This window comes from Chelonia mydas, chromosome 20, assembly GCF_015237465.2.
Source record: "Chelonia mydas isolate rCheMyd1 chromosome 20, rCheMyd1.pri.v2, whole genome shotgun sequence".
Classification (NCBI taxonomy): Eukaryota; Metazoa; Chordata; order Testudines; family Cheloniidae; genus Chelonia; species Chelonia mydas.
The window spans coordinates 390,866-412,038 of NC_051260.2; the positions used below are offsets into that span (position 1 = coordinate 390,866).

The window sequence follows — 21,173 nt, forward strand, 5'->3', positions numbered from 1 at the left end:
TAGTTACAACTGTGCCACATGGAGAAAGCATCTAGGATAGGGGAGGGGGGAGAAGAGAAAAGCTAGGAGCCGAAGCAGGAAGTGATCAAACAGGATGGCCTTATAAGGAAAAAAAGGGAATCAAGGTCTAATGAGAGTTAAATAAGACACAAAAGGCTTGAATCCACACACTAAGGAAATCTAACAGAATCAACACTAGCAGACTTTAGAATGAGAGACTTATGTTAACAATGGCAAAAGCAGCCACATGTGGAGGGGTGCTATGCCAAACGTTGCAACGTTTCCATCTGCTCTAAGGGAAGCAGGGAGAACAATTAACTATCTATTCCAAGAACTAAAGATTATCTTTCAGAAACCACTATTACTTGGGATTTATGCATTTCTGCTTTCAGTTAGTGGCAGCATTTCAGTGCCAACAATACAAATTAAACATTACAATTCTTCTGCATCCATTTATAAAATCTGATCATACACTAGAATATCTAATTCTTCTACTAAAGGTAACATTGTGATCACTGAACGGCACATACTCATGCACGTAAGTTATGTCCTACAAGCATTGCCACACCACCGCCATAAGCCAACAGAACATATTCTGGGTTAGCTGGTAGTGACCCACAGCAATACTGCCCCTCAGATTCAAGTACCTTCAGACTACTTCTGCTCAACAGTGACTACCCCACATACGAACAACAGAACCCCGCATTTAGCAAATTCACATCTAACATCTGCCAGCGCTGCGTTTTTGTGGTCTGCTCTTTATGGATCCTACCATCAGTGAAACTAACTGCAAGTAGAACAGGTCTGCAAGGCTTTAGGGAATTAAACAGGATTAGCAGCTATATTGGGATTTAAATCTCTCACCCCATTACTCTTCTAGTCACATTCTGAATGCTTCTTTACAAACTAACTAGAATTCACCTAAGCTTCAGGAAAAGATCAGTTTATTTGCTCGCTGTATTTAAAGCAAGTACCAAAGTTGTAGGGAAAAATGGCACAACGTATTAAAGAGGTAAAAAAGGTCCCCCACATGAAGGGTTTTCAGAACAGAATTAGACACTGAAGTTCCTGCAGCTAGAGTTTCCTTGAATCCCAGGTGCACTGCTGCATATGGAGTTCTGGCATGCCTCATACCATGAGTCATTCTGTGCTTAGGCTCTGCTTTGCCCTGCCCATACAAGTGATGCAATGGCTTCCAGTAGTGAGCTGGCATTCTTCCCTATTAATGCTGAGAGAGGACTTCCTACAAAGCACCCCACAACTTGCTCTTATAAATAGGTTTAAATATAAATGTTTTAACCAAGAATTATTGTCCTACATGATCATCCAAAGACTTACCGAGACCTGACAGTATGGGAATGAAGGAGCACTGAACAGGCTCCTGCCTGGTCTCTCTTTCTCTGGCTACAGTGACCCAGAGAAAAGACATGCAATGCTTACTAAGTGTGCTATCAAATTGCTCACCTACGACTGAGGAAGCACGCTCAGAGAGAGAATTGCTCATTCCTTCTGGACACGGTAGTTAACCCTGTACATTTTAAATGAAGAATAAGCAGAGATTCTGCTTGTAAATGCAGACTTGCCATTTTAGTGCATTCTCACTCACTAGAGTCCCCTGATCCCAGAGCAGTGGGAGGAAGTGAAACTAATAGCAGAGCCAAACAGAATAGCGCTCTCTCCTCTCCCAAGGCAAGTAAGTCCAAATGATTTAAAATCTACTTCAGAGAAGGGTCCCCTAAATGGATTCTGCAATTAGAAAGGAAGATAACAAATTAGAACTATTGGAAGCTGACAGCATCCCTTTAAGCTTCAAAGTATAGATAAGAAATGAGCAAACAAGAATAGAAACCATACAGCTGCCTACAGCTCAGAACAGAGGTGGCCATTCATGTTTTGTGATTAGAACAGAGGACTCAGAGCCAGCTGCATCTTGGCTTCTACTTAGGACTGAACCAATGATTCAATGTGTGACCTCGGGCAAGTCACTTGACTTCCTTGTGCTTCAGTCAACCCAGTGCAAGAAGACAGGCCAAAAGCAAGCCCTTAGTGAAAAAAGGCAAACACTGCATCTGAGCAAGTTTTCTTGCAAACACAAGGTACAAAAAAGCCACAGAGCACATATGGGTTGGTTAGCTTCCCTCAAGAGCAGCAGTCTCTGGAAAGGTGTAACATAGCTAGTCATCCTAATTTACATAATGCTTCTCATTCCAGAAGGATCATAAATACTTACATTTCTTTTTTTCTCTGCAGTAGCTTCTTCAGCTGCTTTCTGATACCTTTTGGGAAGGGGCAGGGGGGAGAGGAAATTAAAAAAAAAAAAAAGATTTAATTGGATTACAAAGTTCCAAATACTTTGGTGGGATCACATTCACCCTGCAACAAGGCTATTACATGCATTCCAGACCTCATGAACAAAAAAATGGAGATCTCAAACACTTATCGGTATGGCTGGGGTTGTCATGGAAAAAGTGGTAAAAGACACAAAGAAGTGTATGAACAAGGTACAGGGACACGTTCTTTTGAGCAATACAACTCTTACAGACAAATAAGGTATTTTAAAGCCATTAAAAAACCCAGCATCCACCCCATACTTCATTACCCTGGACAGATAGAACAAAAGCTAAGAGATCGTGGAAGACCTTGTTCAGTTGGTTGCAAAGACTAAAAGAGAGCCCAAATAAACTGTAAAAAAGCCCTAGGTTTTCCCACCAAAACATTGTAGCGACAACTTTATTTATGGTCATTAAAGTTCTACTTTTCAGAAGCAACGGATGGTAGCCTGTTTCCTATTTGGGTACATTTATATTCTGCCTCTGAATTCCCCAGTGTACCATTCAGGAGCCTTACAACTCCAGCTGTCTTGCAGTCACATCCATGTCATCATATCACTGGAATCAAACACACCACTTAGATCTCTCTTGCCTGCTTGGGGCCTGATGCTGAAAGATGCTTAAGTAACCTAAGAACAGATTGCATATATCATCCTTATTATTCTCTAGCCTCTGAACATGTCATATATGAGGGTTTTTAAAAAGTTAAATCACAAAACTGTTTGGAGGTTTAATTTTAAAGCCAAATTGTCACCAAGTTAAGGCCAGTTAGTGACATATTAGCAGATTTGAAAGGACATTATAAACTCACAGCTCTTCAAATATCTGCTGGTGCTACCCCCATGACTAAACCTTATCTGGTGGCCTAATCCACTAGAAGAAAATCTCTTACCACCCCGCCTATATTTGTACACTATCACTGATTTTTTTATCAGGCCATTTATTACCCTCTGTGCTGGATTTGTGCATCTTGCATGGGAGGTTTCTCTCTCCCTCTCCTTTGTTAGTCTAAAGAAGCAGAAAGCCTGTGCTGCTCTCCCACCCCATAAGCTGCACAAGCAACTTCCATTCTGCAGGACAGAAGAAAACCACACAAGCGCCTGCACTTGATGGATGTAGTTACGTTGGTCCAAGCCTTGAGGATCTAGGATGTACTGTGCTACAAAGCTTCCAAGTTTGTCTTCCCAACACAGTTCCTTCATGGCAAGGCACGGAACTGAAGTGAGCAACAAACGGGGCGAGTCCCTTGCTGCTCTGCCTCTTCCTGGATAGAGACACAAAGATGTACTGGAGAAAGCAGACTCAAGATGTGTCAGAGGGTACGGTGGCCCTTTAAAGGAGCTGGCTTAGCCCCCACCTCTGACTGATTAGATGCATCCCAGGTGATTGATTGGATGTCAGGCATCGCGTGATCATCAGCAGGTCACCTGATCCTCAGATAAAAGGCCAACAAACAGCTCAGTTGGGGACAGAAAGAGTGGCAGGGAACAGTTAGGCTGGTGCCCGAAGGCTATTTTATTTGGCTGCTGAAATGAAGTGCGTGCAGAGTAAAAGCCACTGCAAACACCTGATTCTGGGAAAGACCGACAGCCCCAGGTAGCTAACTTCCATGACAATGGAGCATGTGGCAGAAATACACTTGTGTAACCAGGAGCTCAGGCTTGTGCAGAGCCAAGACTTAACTCAAAACCTTAACTGATTTTTCAAAATAAGGAAACGCCTGTAGAAGGAATGTGATCAGTTTATGGAAACATGGGCCAAGATTATCAGCTCTGCATATCTGAGTGTAACTTCATTGGAGTCAGGGGAGCTGCAGCCATTGGTAGCATTGCAGAATTTGGACCTACTCTATCAATAGCAGCTCACTGGGGGAGGGGGACATTTATATTCCCCAAATTTAGTGTTTAATTTCTAGGAGAGTAAATTTTGTCTCGTCTGTCTCATTTCTTTGCCGATTCTTTTGCCCATCACAACCCCTGAACACTAGCAACACCCAAAGAGTATCCATCACTGAAGCAAAGTACTGATTTCAGCGTGTCTGGTAACAAGTTTGGGTCTCTGCTGTTCAAAGGCGTGCACTACAGTTGTAGCCTACAAGGTAAGACGAGATGGTGAGGTTCTAGCATATTGGATTTATGTATTAGTTTTGCACATTTTGAAAGCTTTTGCTCAAATCCTGATTGGCCACTTGCAACAATTAACATGGTGATCTCATCCTAATCTATGAGAAATCTCTCCATTTTTGTACAACTGACTACCATTGCTGGATAAGCCCAGGACTGTAAATGGCAGGGCAACTGCATGGGTGGAACAAGGTTCACAGGCAGAGTTGTGCATGAGACCCAGCAATGGAAAAGCAAGGACACTACAGGCAAAAAGTGAGTGCATTGGAAAAAATATCAGAAGACTGAAGAAGGCGGCAGCCTGGAAAGACATGGATGTTAAAGGCAGGGACTGAGGTATTGTGCCAGTATCGGAAAGGAGTCTGCACAATGCATGGTTTAAGTCTGCACTAACAGCCCCTCAATTTCACTAATAGTTAGTCAAGTTGAGAAGAGCCAGGCAGTTTGCATGGTATTTTGGGATATAAAAATGGTTTTAAAAGCAGTAGATTTAGCTGAAAGAGCTGTAGTAGGATTAGGTTTCCTGATGTGGATTTCAAGATTGGTGAACCCAGTGGTAACTGAAGTGTCCTTTTCTAAATAGCCCTGCCATTGCTTTCATGAGGGTAGGGAAGCCCTGCTTGGTTAAAGTATAGTGCGGTGAATTACTCCAGTAAATGCCATTTTAAAGGATTATTAAAGTTTAGCAAATTGACCAGGCTCAATTTCAAAATCACAGTTAGAGGCAATTGAATCACTGACGACGGACATAACAAGCATTTTCTTCCTTGCGCTCAACACTTCTAAAGAACAAAATAGCATGTTCCAGGAATGGACTAGAGATCAGTTATTTAAAAAATAATTCAGAGGAGCAGCCTCTCATGAGAGGCTTCCACACATCCCATTACCAGTTACAGAAGTTGATACCAGCCTATATTATTAAAATAGTCTGGGATTTTCAAAGCAGACTAAGGGAGTTAGGTGCCCAATTTACACTGAAGGTCCCACCTGTGGTCTGCACATTTCTCAAGTACCAATGACATGCATTTCCAGCAAGCACACTTAATGTAAGTGTTTTCTGAGTGGGGCTGCCTTCTTTCTTGGTTACAATAAAGCGTTATTGTTTGAATGGGAAACCAATCTAAGATTCCACAGTCTATCTTGCCTCTCTGCAAGTGAACACTCCCCCAGTAAACAAAGATTACCACAGGCTAAGGGGCAGATCTATGAAGAACCCTTTGTTAAAATACTGTTTCTAGACTAGCCCTTTTAACCCCTTGGGTTTCCTATCAGGAAATCCATTATTGGCAACTGTCAGTACTGGGCTTCAAACTGGAATTATGCTGTAGTTGTGAAAGGAGATCCTGCTCGCCACCATGCCTTGCAGAAAGTGTAGGACTGGTGAACTTTTCATCTCATACAAAGGATGCAAAGATCTGTTTCTGATGGAAGAGTAAATCCATGGGTGGTAGCTACTAAGCCCCAACTATGGATGCCTAATAGAATATCATGAATCAACCGTCAAGGTTCCACCTTCTCTTCCAGCAGGAGGGGGTGCTAGTGCTCACAATGGCAGCCGGAAAGGGGTATTGTAGTTCTATGGCTAATGCATCAGGATTTGCCAATTGCCTGAAGCACATTCTATGAGTATTTTATTGCACAGAGGATGGGGTTTAACTGAATTTTAAAAAGGTAAGCAGTGCAGATGGCGAATGGCCACCATCAGCTTGCAAGGTGTCAGCTGCTAGGCTACACACCTGTTTTTGAACTAAAGCCTCACAGCACTTACTTGGAGAATCTCTCAAGGAGAGCTGATGACTTATTCTTGTTGACTAGAGAAAGCTCTTTGGCAGTGATTCTCAGAGAGTGTGATGTCCATTGTCTTCTGTTAAATGGAGATGGCTCCATCTTGTGAAAGCAGAAATATCTATGAAAGACAAAGCAAGGAAGCAATCAATATGAAATAGTGATCCAAAAAGGATTTGGACTGACTGGCTACAAATTGTCAGTCTTTATTTGGGCACTACAAGCATGTTTCATATAATTGTTGCCAAGTAACAGTCACTGCAGGCTCCTTGGATCAAGTGGATAAAAAACTAAATCAATAGCTCTAGATTAAAAATCATATTCAAGCAACTTTATAATCTATTTTACTGGTAAAAACACTGACCATTGCAACAGAATGGGAAGAGAAGACAAGCTCAGAGTGAAAAGAACGCTAACAGGAGACCCCCCACAATTCAGATCCATAGGCTCCATGGCACGAAAAGCTCCAGGAAGCCCTGCCTGCCCTTACCCACTCTGGCTTCTAAAACAAACCTTCAGGCATTTATGTAAGAAGGTTAGAGTTATGAAACCTAAGAGGATGTAATTCCTATGCAAACATTGCTCATTTATTGTCATGGTCTTCAGATTTAAGGCAGCAGCCGCTTCCTTTGTGAGTTGGAACTAGTCCTCTGCTCATAGACAGGTCTGCAAACTTGATATTACAACAGTTCTCAGTTACCTAGAGGAATGGCTTTAAACATACTGTACTGCTGTAAACTGGGACATGGTTTTGAACAGCTCGTTAGTGTGGAAGCTGTCAGAAAGCAAAACCAGAATTTACGCATATCCAATTATTATTTTTTTAGAACAGTTTTGAGGGCCCCATGATAACGCCACAAATGATTTGACTCCTAATGGGCATGTTGCTTGTTCCTCCTTTCTGTGATATTGGGGAGCAAAATATCAGTTGATCACGCCAGAGACACTGCAAGGTGACATTGTTTTTAAGGTAACATCTCTTCTCACATGTCTGAAGATTGCTCCCATAAGATATGGGAGCATAAATTGATAGAGGGATCCTTAGTGTTACAGTAAAGAAATGCGACCTAGACTGATATTTTTTCAGTTTCCTGTATTTAATTTGTTCTATTCACAAGTGAAAAAAAGATTTACTTACTAGATGCTGACGAGCCCTCAGAATATAGCTCCACAGATCCACTCGGAGTAAAAATCACACCTGAAATGGAAGCACTAAGAAAATTTGACAGTGTCACCACAGCGAAAGGCAGAGAACTAGCATACTTCTCTAGGGACATTTTTCTAACCTATGCAAAAAAGGACCCAGAATAGGGAAAAATGCGTATAAGGATGATAACCTATTTTATGATACGATGCACTCATGATTACTTCCTGGTTTGGAAGCAGACACTTTGCAAGCACAGCAAATCCAGGCTGCACTACCATTAGACAGATTTCAGATCAATCCTTTCAGGCTACACTCCTGATGCAGTTGGAGCACAACTCTTAAAAATCTGTAGGTGGACAAGTCAATACATTCTAACTTTTTCCAACTTCAGGTACTAGAGATGGTAACCACTGCGCACCAGGAAGCATCCATGGATGTGTCTCCACCAAGGACAGGGTTCTTCAGAACAGCCCATTTGAATTTCACTGGCACAAGTACTGAAAGGACAACAAGACTATTGTACTATCCAAGACATATTGACAAACCAGTGCCAAAACTAGAGTTTGTATAGGAAGTTTTGCTTTCATATTAGCCACAATATCAAACAGTAAAAAACAAAAAACATACTACTGGGTCCTCAAATGGTAGGGTGGGTGGGGGAAAACCAAACAAGGAACTACTGTGCTAAACCTCAGAGACTTTCTATGCCCAGCTGAAATTTTCAAGGGCCAAGTTTCAAATCCCTGAAAAGGGTCATAAAGGGGACTATGACTGTAATTTCAGTTCTGGATGGATTTGATATTACTGATGTCAGTCTCTTGACACTTTCCAAACTATGTACTCTGAAACATTTTTGCATAGTTAGGGCAGACAGTGCATGTGTTCACAAGATGAAAAGTTACTCAAAGTACTTGCTTATAAAGTCTTGTCTCATGACACTGAAAATCCAGTGAAACTAGCCTGTAAGATCCTTTTCTAGCACAGAAAGAGAGCATGTAGTGAAGCCCACGTGATCACAAATCACTTAGCAGCAAGATTCTTCCATACACAAATAATTTTGCACTAAATGTCTACAGACATTAAGGCCTTGCTCCTGCAAGGCTGCTGTGCTCCAGTGTAAGTGGAAGTTAAAAGGTGCACAAGTTCTAGATACATTCCTTCACATTAACAAGGCCTTGTCTACACCAAGAGATTTTCCTCAATTACAGCCATCACTGATATAGCTGCTTTTGTGCAAAGTGCAGCATAGACAGACAAGGCCACTATTTGCACAGGAATAATGCCCGTTTATGTATGGCTATAACCAAAGAAAATTCCATTGTAGAAGAGTCTCTAGTCACCAGTTAGTCTGTTCCCTTCCAAGGATGCCAAGAAGCCAAGGGACAGTGAATAGGCATAGCTGAGATTTGTGGGTAAGTGTAATCCATGTGCTAATATATCCCTCTCTTAACTACACAGAAATGCTCGTTAAAACAGGATCAGTTTCTCCATGCTTTGTACTTTGCACTTTTACATGTAATGCTCCATACCTGGGCTTTACAGGATTAAGCCTGCTGTTTAACGCTAACTGAAAATGACCGACACGCTCTAAACAGGGCGCATGTAACAAAGCTGGATTTCACTTTCAGTTATCTCTATTGTGTGATTTTGCAGTTTCACCCTGGTTTGGGTGTACAACTTGGTGGAATAGTGACAGGAGTGGAATTAGTTCATTTTGTAAGCAATTAAGATGTATACAAAAAGACTTCTCTTTTGTAATTTTTAATTTGTTGAAGGTCAGATCATTTAGGAGGAAAATCCTGTTACCAAGATGAGGTGGCCAGCTGATACGGACATTAAAATGCTGCACTGTTGTAACAGAAAGAATATGCAAAGGAAGGTGAAAGTAAACAGGAATGTTTAAACAACACACCTTGTTTTAAACACTAACATTCTGTTCATTTACCTTTGATAGTAATAATTTTGACTTCCAGCAGATAACACATTCATTACTTTTCAGATACCACTCCTTTACCTACAGGGCACATCTGTGTTAAAACAATCATGACTCATTCCAGCAAACATCTCTTCCATAACAGGAGCAATCACTGTTATGTTTTTCAAAATTGAAGTAAAGTAGTATGCATGCACACACACACAAAATGAAAGTTGTCAGGAAGATGTTAACAAACCTGTGTTCCATATTCTTAACACCTTCCAATATCTTTCTTACTTTGTTTAAAAATTCATCATGTTTCTAAAGCATCCATGCTACTTCCTAGCCTCTTCTGGGTAATTCATTCCAGACCACTTCCAGAAAGCAATATTCATTGACTACGAGTATTAGTTTACTATCTATCTGTTTTGTACAAACATGCTCTGTGCTGCACAATACAAAGACATTCTCTGCCCCAGAGATTCACAATCTAAAGGACACAGACAAGGCACCCAGAGAAATCCAGAAGCGTAGATAATAAAGGGGTTACTTGCTAGCACCAATGTCTGTACTCCAAATGTATCTACCTCCACAGTCCCACTGTAGAAGTCATATGCCTAGCTACATTGTTATGGAACCTTTTTGAGCAGTATTTGCCCGATAGGAGGAATGAGAAATTCCCTCAAGCTACACATTCCATAGGGAGAGTACATAAATAACCTGCCTCATCAACTCCTTTCTCTCTGCTTGACGAGTCATGGAACCAACTTCTTCCCTGCTCCATTCAAATCTGGCTGTAAATAATTTACATTGTTAGCATTAAAGATTAAAAGTGTTTTTATTTTAGCTTTTCAACTGTTTTGTTGTATTTTTGGTAGCGTAGTTCTGAGTTTCCTTGAGTTTTGCCCAACATGGTTGACTAGTCTTATAAAAGAAGAGTTGCAACAGCAAGAACGAGGATTTAAGAAACGTTCCTCTTGGACAATAAATTGTAATCTGCCTCAGACCACAGTGAGAAATTCCTCTTGCATGTTGTGGAAAGGCACCCAAGTAAAACCTTTAACAACTGCAAGCCTTCTTTAAAAGGGCTCCAAAGGACCATAAGACCAACCCATTAGCCTAGTCCAGTAAGAGATTCTCTACAAAAGGAGTCTCCCAAGCATGACTAGCTGTGCCGATGGGGTTATCACCTTGTAATGGTATCCCATGAAAATCAAAACAGATTTTAGGGGTTACAGAACCATGTTCCTGGGATGGAGGCAAGGAAAGCACCCCAATTACTCCCTCTTTGGATCTGTTGGAGGAGATCTAGAGTATTCTCCATGTGGATAATGAGCCCTCATTGGCATGGAAATCACAGTTCTGGAGTAAGATGAAACCATATATGGAACCAGGTGGGTGCATGGTTCTTGTCAGATCCAAGCTTGGTACCATAGACTTCTCTGAACTGAGAAAAGCAGGTTCCCTACCACGCCACTGCAATTCCACCTCAAGAGGAAACTAGCTCAGACACAGGAACATCTGACTTGAATATGACTACTCATTGTACATGAATTTAAGAACATACAAGTCTCTACAAGATTACAGGTTTAGTGAATATTTTAGTTTGTTTTATGTAAGGATACTGAGAACTCTGAAATAGCATTATAACTGTCTAATACACTAATCACTCAAACTAAGGTAACCTATTAAAACAGCCTTGCAAAATTCATCTTGAGCTGAGTTAGTGTTGGGGGGAGGGGGAGGGGGCACGCGTGCTGGGTTAAATGGGGTAGTAAACTAGCATTTTTATCATCATTGTGGAAGGGTGGATGAGAATATTTGGAGCCTGGCAAGTTTTTATGACAATTTACAAAAGGTGGAGTAGAAAATGGTACATCAGCCATAACTAAACTTCCCCATTTGCATCACAGCCACTGTAAATTAAAACTTTACATTTACCATAGTAGAGTAAAACCTATATATAGATATATTGGAAGATCTAGAGAAAATATTTATACACAGATTTGACTACCTATTAGTTAGCTGCCTCCAGGTAGGGCTGAGTGGTTTGTTTTTAAAGACATTTATATTGAGGTGTCTACAAAAAGAAGCATCTGCTGTAACAGCTCATTAGTTAATAGCAAAAGGGACATCAGAGCTGAGCAGTGGGACCAACAAAGCAAAATCAACGGAAGCAGAGCAGAGGTATACATTGATCACAGAATCATAGAAGTTTAGGGTTGGAGGAGACCTCAGGAGGTCATCTAGTCCAACCCCCTGCTCAAAGCAGGACCAATCCCCAACTAAATCATCCCATTGATGACCCACTAATCCGCCAATTCATTACCCAAGATCTTTTTTTTTTCTAAATAAAATAGAGGTGTATACATTTATTTTTCTGGTGATAACCTACAATAGTTACATGCGGTGTTGTTGTAGCCATGTTGATCCCAGGATATTAGGGAGACGATGTGCGTGAGGCAGTATCTTTTATTGGATCAACTTCTGTTGGAGAGAGTGACAAGCTTTCGTGCTTACGCAGAGCTCTTCTTCAGGTCAACAGTTATAGGCAGTATATGCACTTTCAGGTTTTATGTATGTTGCTCAGTGTTGTATCTTTTTGCACTCACAGGAAGGTCCTAGGATTTTTAGAAGTTCATTTGTTTGTCATCTAAATAGTAATTTATCAGGACTATGACTCATTAGGTCATCGTATGAGGAAAAATCTTCAATAGCTGGGCATGTAACAAACAAGAGATACAAAACACCAGGCCACTTTGCTGAATTTTAACTTTGGTACCATAGAATACAGAAACAAACATCTCCCTGCCAGTTTTCTGATCTACAGAGACTTTGGAGCCATTTTCTCAGAAATAATAGCACCTAAGTCTCAGATATTTACTGCTCAGAATGACAACTTTCTGGGAAATGGCATTCACAATTCTTGTTTTAAACATGATGTAAAAACCTAGATTTAAGACTCAGCGGTAGTACAAGCATTTGCTGTTAAAACCAGATCTGATAAATATCTGTGTTAAATCAGCAGGACCATATTCAAATATGAGGGGTCATTAACATACTGAATAATGGACTTATATTCATACAAAGTGTTCTTTGGTAAAAGGCTCAGATATCTGCATCAACACAAATACCCGATTCTGCCTGGGGCTCAGAGACGCTTAACTGTCTAGCTACCAAGCTATTGACTTCAATGCCAACAGAACACTGAAGTAGCAGTAGCTACCACAACCTCTCATTAAGCTTCTTCACATTTGCTAAGGGCAGGTCTAAACTACAGCCAGGATCGAGGCTCTGAGATCAATCCACCGGCGGTCAATTTAGCGGGTCTAGTGAAGACCTGCCAAATCGACAGCAGATTGCTCTCCAGTCGACCCCTGTACTCTATCCCCAACAAGAAGAGTAAGGTAAGTCCCCTGCTGTAACTCGACCTAAGGTGCGTTGACGCCAGCTGTTATTCACGTAGCTGGAGTTGCGTACCGTAGGTCGACTTACCGCAGTAGCGTAGACATAGCCTAAGAGCCAACCTCCTTTAGGAATAGGCTTTGCCTGTACAATTCAAATATTCAGGATGTTCAGTTAAAAGTTGAACATGTAAAAATTACATTTTTAACCGATATTGTCACCCTAAGAAATATCAGACCAATTATTATAAATATATTTCTGTCACATTCTGCTGAACCACTGGGGGCACTGCACACCACAAAAAAACAAAAACAGAAGACCATCCTCTAAAAAAAATTAATGTTTAATTTCATTAGTTGAATGCTAGTTTACAAATTGGTCAAGCTAAAAATACAGAGAGATACACCTGTTGAATCACTTGACTGTCTAACAGAAGTTTATTAAAACAGATACAGTAGGAATTGTAGAAATATTCCTACTGCCCAAGGAAGAACAATGGATGTACAGGTGCTCCTAAGCTGATAAAGATACCAGCTATGATACTGTTTATAGAAGACAAATTAAGATTCTATACCACAACAGCAGAATTCTCTCTCTGTAGAACGTACTTTAAAAATTTGCAGGTAATCAACATAAATAAAAGAGAATGTGCACTGCTCAAGAAGTTCACAGATCCTATTAATATCGTGTACTACCATAACATAGTACCTTGAACTAAACATTACCTCCCACTTGAGAAATTCTGAAAGAATAAGGCTCTTTGGGTTCACTATACAGTCTAATCTTTCAATTAATAGAATAAGATCAAAGTCTCCATCAGTCAATTAGATCTGAAGACACCACAACCATAATATTCCAGAATAGGACAAAATGCTAACTGCACTATTTCCTGGAATTGTGGCAGGAAAATCTGAATGTTTTCTTGTTTAATCATTTTTGAATATAAGTTTTCAGTTTCCCAACCGCTCAATTCAAAATTCAAAACTATTCCTGGATTTCCTACCCCAAACAAATAAGTCCACACTTGAGGAGGAAAGGTGGCCATGAACAAGTCACTTGAGACAATCTTACACAGAAACAAGGTGGTTATCAAATTAGGGTGTAACCTACAACCATAACACTGTAGCTCATGAAGATACTGTGGTCCAGATTTGTACCAAAGCTGGAAAAGGGAGGATAACCCTAAACATTTTTCCTCTTTAATGGTATGAGAGGCTTGTAACAGCAAAATAATTATTACTGGGGCTTTTTTCTTAAATCGCATTTCAAAGAGTTCACCTAGTATTTAGGGCATATCCTGAAAGAATGTGAAGACTATACCATGCCCTTGACTAAATATTTGTTAGCAGCCTATATAAAACAGGCTCTCCACAAACGTAACAAGATGCCATCAGACACCTTTCATTTCTTTGAAAGATGGGAGCAGACAACTTTCATTGCTGAATTTTCAATACTGCATAGCACAGAAAAAGAGAGAAAATAAACACAAGTGATCAGACAATTTATATTATGAGCTCAGTGAAACCTTGTTATGGATGAAGTTAAAACCTCATTGAGACTGATAACTGAATGGTGAGTTCGTGCCTACCATTACTGTAAAGATAAACCCCCACCTAAGACAAAAGAAATATGTGAACCCATCAAGGAAGTTTTGCTGAGTACTGTTTTGGATAGGTGGTACATGTATGGGAAGGCAAAACAGAAACTGGAAAAGAGAGAGTGAAAGACAGCTGGAAAGAGCAGTTGAAAGAATGTAGCTGTCCCTAGAAGAAACCTGGGGAGAAGTTTTTGGGTTGGGGGTACAGACTGCTTGGGGCTGTGAGTTACAAAAACAAAACGGTCTTCTGCTTCTTAATTCTTTCTGCATTCAGAGACACAGGGCTTTATGTGTTCTTTGTAAATAAAGAAGAGTGCATTAGAGAAATAAATACTTGACTATCACCAATTTCTACACCTAATTAGAACCACCTACTAGACTCCAGAGTTTTTTTTTGTTAAACTAGCCACTAAGGCCAAACAGGGTAACAATATGAAGAAACCATTTCTGTTCGGTTTCATTTTGAACATGGAGGTGGCAAATCTATCCAAGATTTATGCAGTCATGAGAACTTTATACAGCAAAAGCTCCTAAGGGCATTGGTTTGATTTACTGTATAACAGCACAGCTTGAGAGCGGCACAGTCTTTTAGGTTTTTAAAGTAGCTAAAGCAAGCAAAGGGTCACATGGCCAGCTTTCATTCCAGAGCAATTCCCACGGTGGGCACGACTAGCGGCTTCCTCCTGCTGCGGTTTGCCGAGCCGCTTTCCAGGACTCGGGAGGGGCCGGAAGCGAACCCAGGGCATAAGACGGGCATAAAGGCTTGACCCAGCCCGCCCCAAGCGCGCCCCGTTTACGAGGGCTCGTGTCAGGGCGGACCCGTGCGCTCTGGCAGACCCGCCGCCCCAGGGGCTCCCCCCACAGCCCTGGGGGCACAGGGAGCAGCGGCGGCTGTGACAGCTGCCTGCGGGACGGACCGAGCCAGGCCCCCGCCCGCCACGGCGGCCCGCGCTGCGGGCAGGGAGCGGAGCTTCAGCCGGCAGGTCGCTCCGGGCACGGGGCAGCTCGGCCCGCCGGGGCCCGGGGGGAAGCCAGGGCCTGGGGGCGCCCAGCCCCACCACCCGGCCCCGGCGCCGCGGCGCGGGGAAGCGGCCTGGGCCAGACCCTCGGAGGGAACCCGGGCTCCGACGGGCCGAACCCGCCGGCCCAGGGGTGTCCGGGCGCGGCGGGACCCGGCTCCCGGGCCGGACCCGACCCAGGCGCCGCAGCAAGCCGGGCACCGGACCCCTGAGGGGAACCAGGCGGCTCCGGACCGGGCCAGGCGGCCCCAGCGCCCGCAACAACCCACCTGCGCCGGGCGGCGGCCGGGAGCCGCGCACCTGTCGCTGCTGAGGAGACGGCGGCGGCACCTACAGCGCAGAGCGGGCGGCCCCGCCAGGGGAGGCAGACTTTGGCCACACCCCCTCCTGCCGCTGGCCACGCCCCACCCGAGCCTTGGCCACGCCCCGTCTCCCTGCCCCGCGTCGTGTTGGAAAAAGCCGGGAGGTGGGCGGGCGCGCTCCCTCGGTGCGCATGCGCACTATTCTTCCCCGCCCCTCCTTGCCCAGAAGTCTGTGCGCGTGCGCACTAATCTCTCGCTGTTCTGTTCCCCTCCCCTTGCGGGGGAGCGAGTGACCCCTGGCGGCGGGCAGCCTGAGGCGCGAGGCCAGACAGAGCTTGCAGGGCGGGGGGTCACCAGGTCACCAGGGCCGCAGGAGGGTTCCCGGATGCACGGATTGTGTCCTGCCCCGAGCCCTGCTCATCCCATGGGCCCTGGAGCCTTGGCGGGTCTTGCACCAAGAGGCGGGAAGTGGCACAGACCCTCCCGGAGCCGGCGACACCAGGAGGCAGAGGCGGCCCTGCCTGCACCAGGGAGTCTGTACCCAGACAGCTGCCCCCCGGCAAGTCCCTCATCTAAACAATGGGCTTGGGCGATGGGTACGCGGGTCCCCCTGCTGCCACAGATTCCCTGTGTGATCCGGGGCCAAGCTGGGTGCGGTAATACTTTTTACTGGACCAACTGCTGTCGGTGAGCCAGATAAACTTTTGAGCTACGCAGCTCTTTTCCAGTCACACAAGCTCTGCCTCCATTTCCCCACCTGTAAAATGGGGATAATTGTATTTCCTTTTTCCCATTCTTTGTCTGCCTTGCCTATTTGGATCGTAAACTCTTCTGCACAGAAACTCTGTGTGTGGGGCAGCACCTAGCACCGTGGAGTGAAGCGTGGGGCTCCACATGCTACCATAAAACAAATAATAATAGTAAAACTGTAAACCACAAGGAATGCTGCTCTAATGCCAGGTAGTAGTAACCGTGAATAAAGACGATCTCCCACCTTTTATTTATTGGTTCATTAGCTTCAAGGAGGTAGCATTCAGAGTGGAAAAAAGAACTGCACATCAGAGAAATCTGAGGCTGAGTGATTGTTTAGCCAGCTGGGTGCCCTTCATTTTCTGCTTGTAAGTAGATAGTTCTCCAGCAGCCAAGCAAGATAATCTGCATTCCTCTCCCTATACTAAATACCGAGACGTTGGCAGTTTTGTGTATCTTCATTAGCATGGTATGTGTGTGCTCTCTCTTCAGCCAGCAGAGTGGCTGCTCAAGATGTTTATCTATATAAAAACCTTGGCATAGCTTTGGCTGCTCTTTTGCTCTCGTTCTTCATACTCTGTGGGTTATAAATAGAAAGGTCCAAATCAATAATAAAAATAAAGTTTAGTATACCCTGCTCCAAATCTCCCCAACATAGGCATCCTGGTTGGGAGTCTAAGGTGGCCTTCCTCGTGCAGAAATTCTGGGTCCATTGCTGGTTGTCCCAGGTCTGTGTGACAATGTGATTCCATCACTCTGTGCTTGTAGCCCTGCTCCAGAACTACCATTCAGCGCAGGAGGATTTACAGCTATTAAAACTTGCATCAGTTGTCTTCAGTGCTCCATGTCTGCATGCAGCCTGCATGATCTCCTTAGCAAGGCACACCACCACTTTCTCAGGGGAACAGGGTGCTGCCAAAATGACCCCACGTCTCATGCCCTGTGTCTGCCTCCTGGTTCCAAAATGAGAATTACATTAATGCCAACAGTTGGAACAGGTCACTATTCTTAGTTGGATTTATGCCTTACCACTGGTTGGAACAGAGGCCATGGACAGAAGTCTAGACTAGAGCACGCCAAGCTGGAAGTGGTTCACCTTTCTGGATTGGTGAGCTAAAGGCACTTCTACAGAGAGGCCCACGAAGAACAGACAAGTTCTCCCACAATACACTGCAAAATCATTTATAGAGTGATACTGCTTAGTGAATGCTTTTTTTGAAGAAGAGAACATGATTGCAGGAGTCTGAATGCCTCACACAGGTGTATGCAGCACCAGTGTGGATGCAACAACTCCAATGTGCTTTGCAGTGGGGTTGCTCACATCAGGACCAAGCTAACCCAGGTGCTAATCACCTGGGTTAAATCTGCAGACTACAGTGGAGACATACCCTAAGAGAAGAAACCAAGGGCTGAATGTGGACAGGGAGAGGAAAGTCCCCTCCCCTACCTAGATGTGGTCCTGCCAGGGTGGTGCTGAGGACCAGGGCCAGTGCAGGGGGGAGGGGAGGAACTTGCCTTGCCTTGTTTCATGCATGCCTGTCCTGCAGATAAAGAGACAAACTTGTCTCCAGGGCTGTTAATCTGGCATTTTTCACTAGCATTATATTCTCACACATTGATTCTCTAACCCTCATCTACACACACATTTCAACTGGTTCAGATAAATTGATCCAAACCCGTGTGGATGCTCTTATTTCATCCTAAGAGCAGGTTCTTTCAGTTTAGCTTAAACCTGTTCCTAATCAACTTAAACTAAATTGATATAAGCCTGGTTAAGCCAAAATAAGAGCATTCTCAGAGCCTTTTGCATGAGTTTAATCAAATGGGCTTAAAATCACATCTTTGGTTGAACTGGTGCAACTCTGAGTGTGGAAAAGTCATCAGCCTCCTTTGAAAATCCCACCTCAAATTATTATTATTTCTATAGCACCAGTGGGAGCTGGATGGGGCAAATGTTTCCTGTGCCAACCCACCTGAAGCTTTCAAGGATCCTTATATTTATTTTACAAACACAAGGAAATTCCCCCACACAAAAATCTTTGTTAACTTAGACTTAAGGTTGTTGAAGAAATGAATGTAACTCAAACACAATACAGACCATTACACACCCGAATCACTAAGAAGACAGGAAATTACTAACTAGTTTACATTAATTACAGTAATATCAGTATTGATATGTGCACCTTACATAGTCCAATAACAACCTGAACTCTGACGCAGAAGATAGACACATCACCAATTACACACACACACACACACACACAGACGGGTGACCTATATGTTGAAAGCATTTGTAAGAATGTCTTGATGGAGGAAGGTTGCAGCTGTTATCGGAATCTGTAAGGTAAACTTGCTCAAGTCAATCTTATTAATTAAATGTACAAAATGTAAAGGAAATAGTATGTTTATGTAAGTTACCTTAGTTGGTCATTTCCTGTCTTTCTAATGTATACATTCCTCAATGGTAATGCTGTAGTTATGTATTTTAATTAAAGGTTACATTAATAATAATAGGTTTCAGAGTAGCAGCCGTGTTAGTCTGTATCTGCAAAAAGAAAAGGAGTACTTGTGGCACTTTAGAGCTTTATAAGCTTATGCTCAAATAAATTTGTTAGTCTCTAAGGTGCCACAGTTCTCCTTTTCTTTTTTTTAATAACAATATAATATTAATTACTTCAACAAACAACTCCAATTTAAGAAAAAAATTTCCATGGGGATTACATCTATCTGTGCATCCATCTTCTTTTATTATTAATAATAATAATAATTAATAATGTATATTATGGTAGTGTTTAAGGGCCAACCAAGAGTGGGGCCTCCTTGGGCTAGGTGCTCTATGAAAACACAGTAACAGGTGGTTGGTATTTCACAGTCCAAATAGACAAGACAGACACAGGATCAGAGGATGGGTATAACACCCCCGCAGAGTGAAAAATGTGATGTCAGCAAATGGCATATTAATTCCATCACTGTTTTGGGGCGGGGGAGTTTATTGAGGAGGGGATCCGCTAAACAGGAAGAAAAGGGAAGTGGTGAGGGGGACAGGGCAGGGGAGAAGACGATAATAGGGTCAGGTATAGAGCAAAGCTGAAGTGAAGAGACTGAAGGTGTAGGGGAGTTGGAGCACAGGACAGAGAAAGTCCAGTCAAAACTGTAGAAACTTCTCCACATGTCCCCAGGACCAAAGATCCCTGCTTTGGCTGCTTCTGTCTCTACTGGTTGGAGTCTCTGGCTGGCTCCTCTCTGCGGTTTTCTCGAAGGCCCACATGGAGGGAGGGGTGGTACCATCTGGGTCCCAGTGCCCCAAGAATGGGGAGGTCTCCCCTGCACAGTTCTGGATCCCATGGGATGCTGGGAGGAGGGGTGGCTCCCACTGGATCCCATTTTACCCCCTCCTCAGAGAGCAGTAGTCTGTGCTTCTCCTTAAATATACAAATGTAAAACTTACTATTTTTAAGCATTGTAATTAAAATAATTCTCTTTTATTTAAGGAGTCCCCTGCAGTGTTGGGAATCCAAACAGAAGGTACTTGGGTTAGTGCACAAGAACCAGAAAGTGAAATTGGCGTGTTTAGTTTCACTGCTCAAATAGCAAAAGATAAACAGCCTTTTTAGCACATTACTTATTTACATTACAGCAGCATTCAGAGGCCATAATCAGAATTAGGACCACAGGCCATTATATAAACATCTAGTAAAAGTCAGTCCCTGTTCCAAAGAACTTACAGTCTAAAGCCCCAGTCCTGATGATAGTACTACATGTGTAGACTTCTCCATCCATGTGGAGCCCTTTGGACTTCAAGAGAGCTCCATGAGGGTACAGAGATCTGCTCAGAGCTGCTTGCAGGATCAGGACCTAAATCAGGACAAGATGTGACAAGGGACGTGGCACACAACAAGAAGGGGGTGAGGGGATGCAAGGAGGCAGCCATAACAAGACACAAGGTTGCCGAGATATAATTTGCACTGCATGCTTTAATGTAATTTAATGCAAAGTGTCTGTCACATTTATTTGTTTTAATAAATTATTTAAATGAATCTCTAACAGGCCATCTATTTATGACATCATCAGAAATGGTGAAAATTCAGTGAGATTTTAACTATTCTTTCTGGATTAACAATCTCAGGTATAGTCAGTAACGTAGGAACAGGGTTTTGTTTTTTTTTAAATGGGCTGGATTCTCCTCTTACATTACTTTTAGAGCAGTGGAGCTCAATTAACTTCAGTAGAGTTTTTCCTTATTGACATGGGAGAGGAGAATCAAGACCAATACTTATTTTTGTCTCCACAGTCTGTTTAATATTTCACCTAGGGTCAATCCTGACATATGCTGGTACTCTGTGATGGAGGCTGAGTTCTTTCATTGATTCTCAATCAATTGTTGAGGCTGCTCAGCTTCCTATCGTATGGTCTCAGCATGCTGCAAAATTGGGCAGCTATTATTTGAGGGCAGCATTCAGTGATATGGCCAGTGCTAACACCCAGATGCCCTTTCTGTTTCTTAGAGCTACACCCAGTCAATTAAGTTCATAGAAGTCCCCTCCCAACAACACTAGTTTAATCAGTGACTAAACTGGAATTTTACTTTATTTCCAAGCAGTCTCTATCTGTATGTACATTCAGCTTTTTATGGAGCCAAGGCAACAGAAAAACCAGCACAACAAACAATACAGTGGCAATCAGGAGGGCTGTATAAAAAGTCCCAGGAGAGATCTCACACAGCTCATATATCAGAAAAGCATGTGCAGATTTGGGACTGAAGATCAGAGGTTCTAGGCAGGATGGAACCATAGTGCTCCA

General features: G+C 43.0%; 1 protein-coding gene across 7 annotated transcripts in view; it reads right to left on the reverse strand.

Annotated features, from left to right (window-relative positions):
- Positions 1-15,845, reverse strand: part of LIMA1 (LIM domain and actin binding 1) — a 41,520-nt gene extending 25,675 nt beyond the window's left edge. Inside the window, exons 1-5 of one of the 7 annotated variants that reach the window (XM_043533168.1) lie at positions 15,591-15,653; positions 7,804-7,882; positions 7,377-7,436; positions 6,222-6,359; positions 2,231-2,276 (exon numbers count right to left, since the gene is read on the reverse strand). In XM_043533168.1, coding sequence (XP_043389103.1) covers positions 2,231-2,276; positions 6,222-6,340 — 165 coding nt within the window. In that variant the 5' untranslated portion in view covers positions 6,341-6,359; positions 7,377-7,436; positions 7,804-7,882; positions 15,591-15,653. Of the gene's footprint in view, positions 1-2,230; positions 2,277-6,221; positions 6,360-7,376; positions 7,451-7,803; positions 7,883-15,590 lie in introns of all 7 variants that reach the window. The other 6 variants (XM_037883843.2, XM_043533171.1, XM_043533172.1 and 3 more) reach the window with 6 other exon arrangements.
- Positions 15,846-21,173: the final 5,328 nt, after the last annotated feature.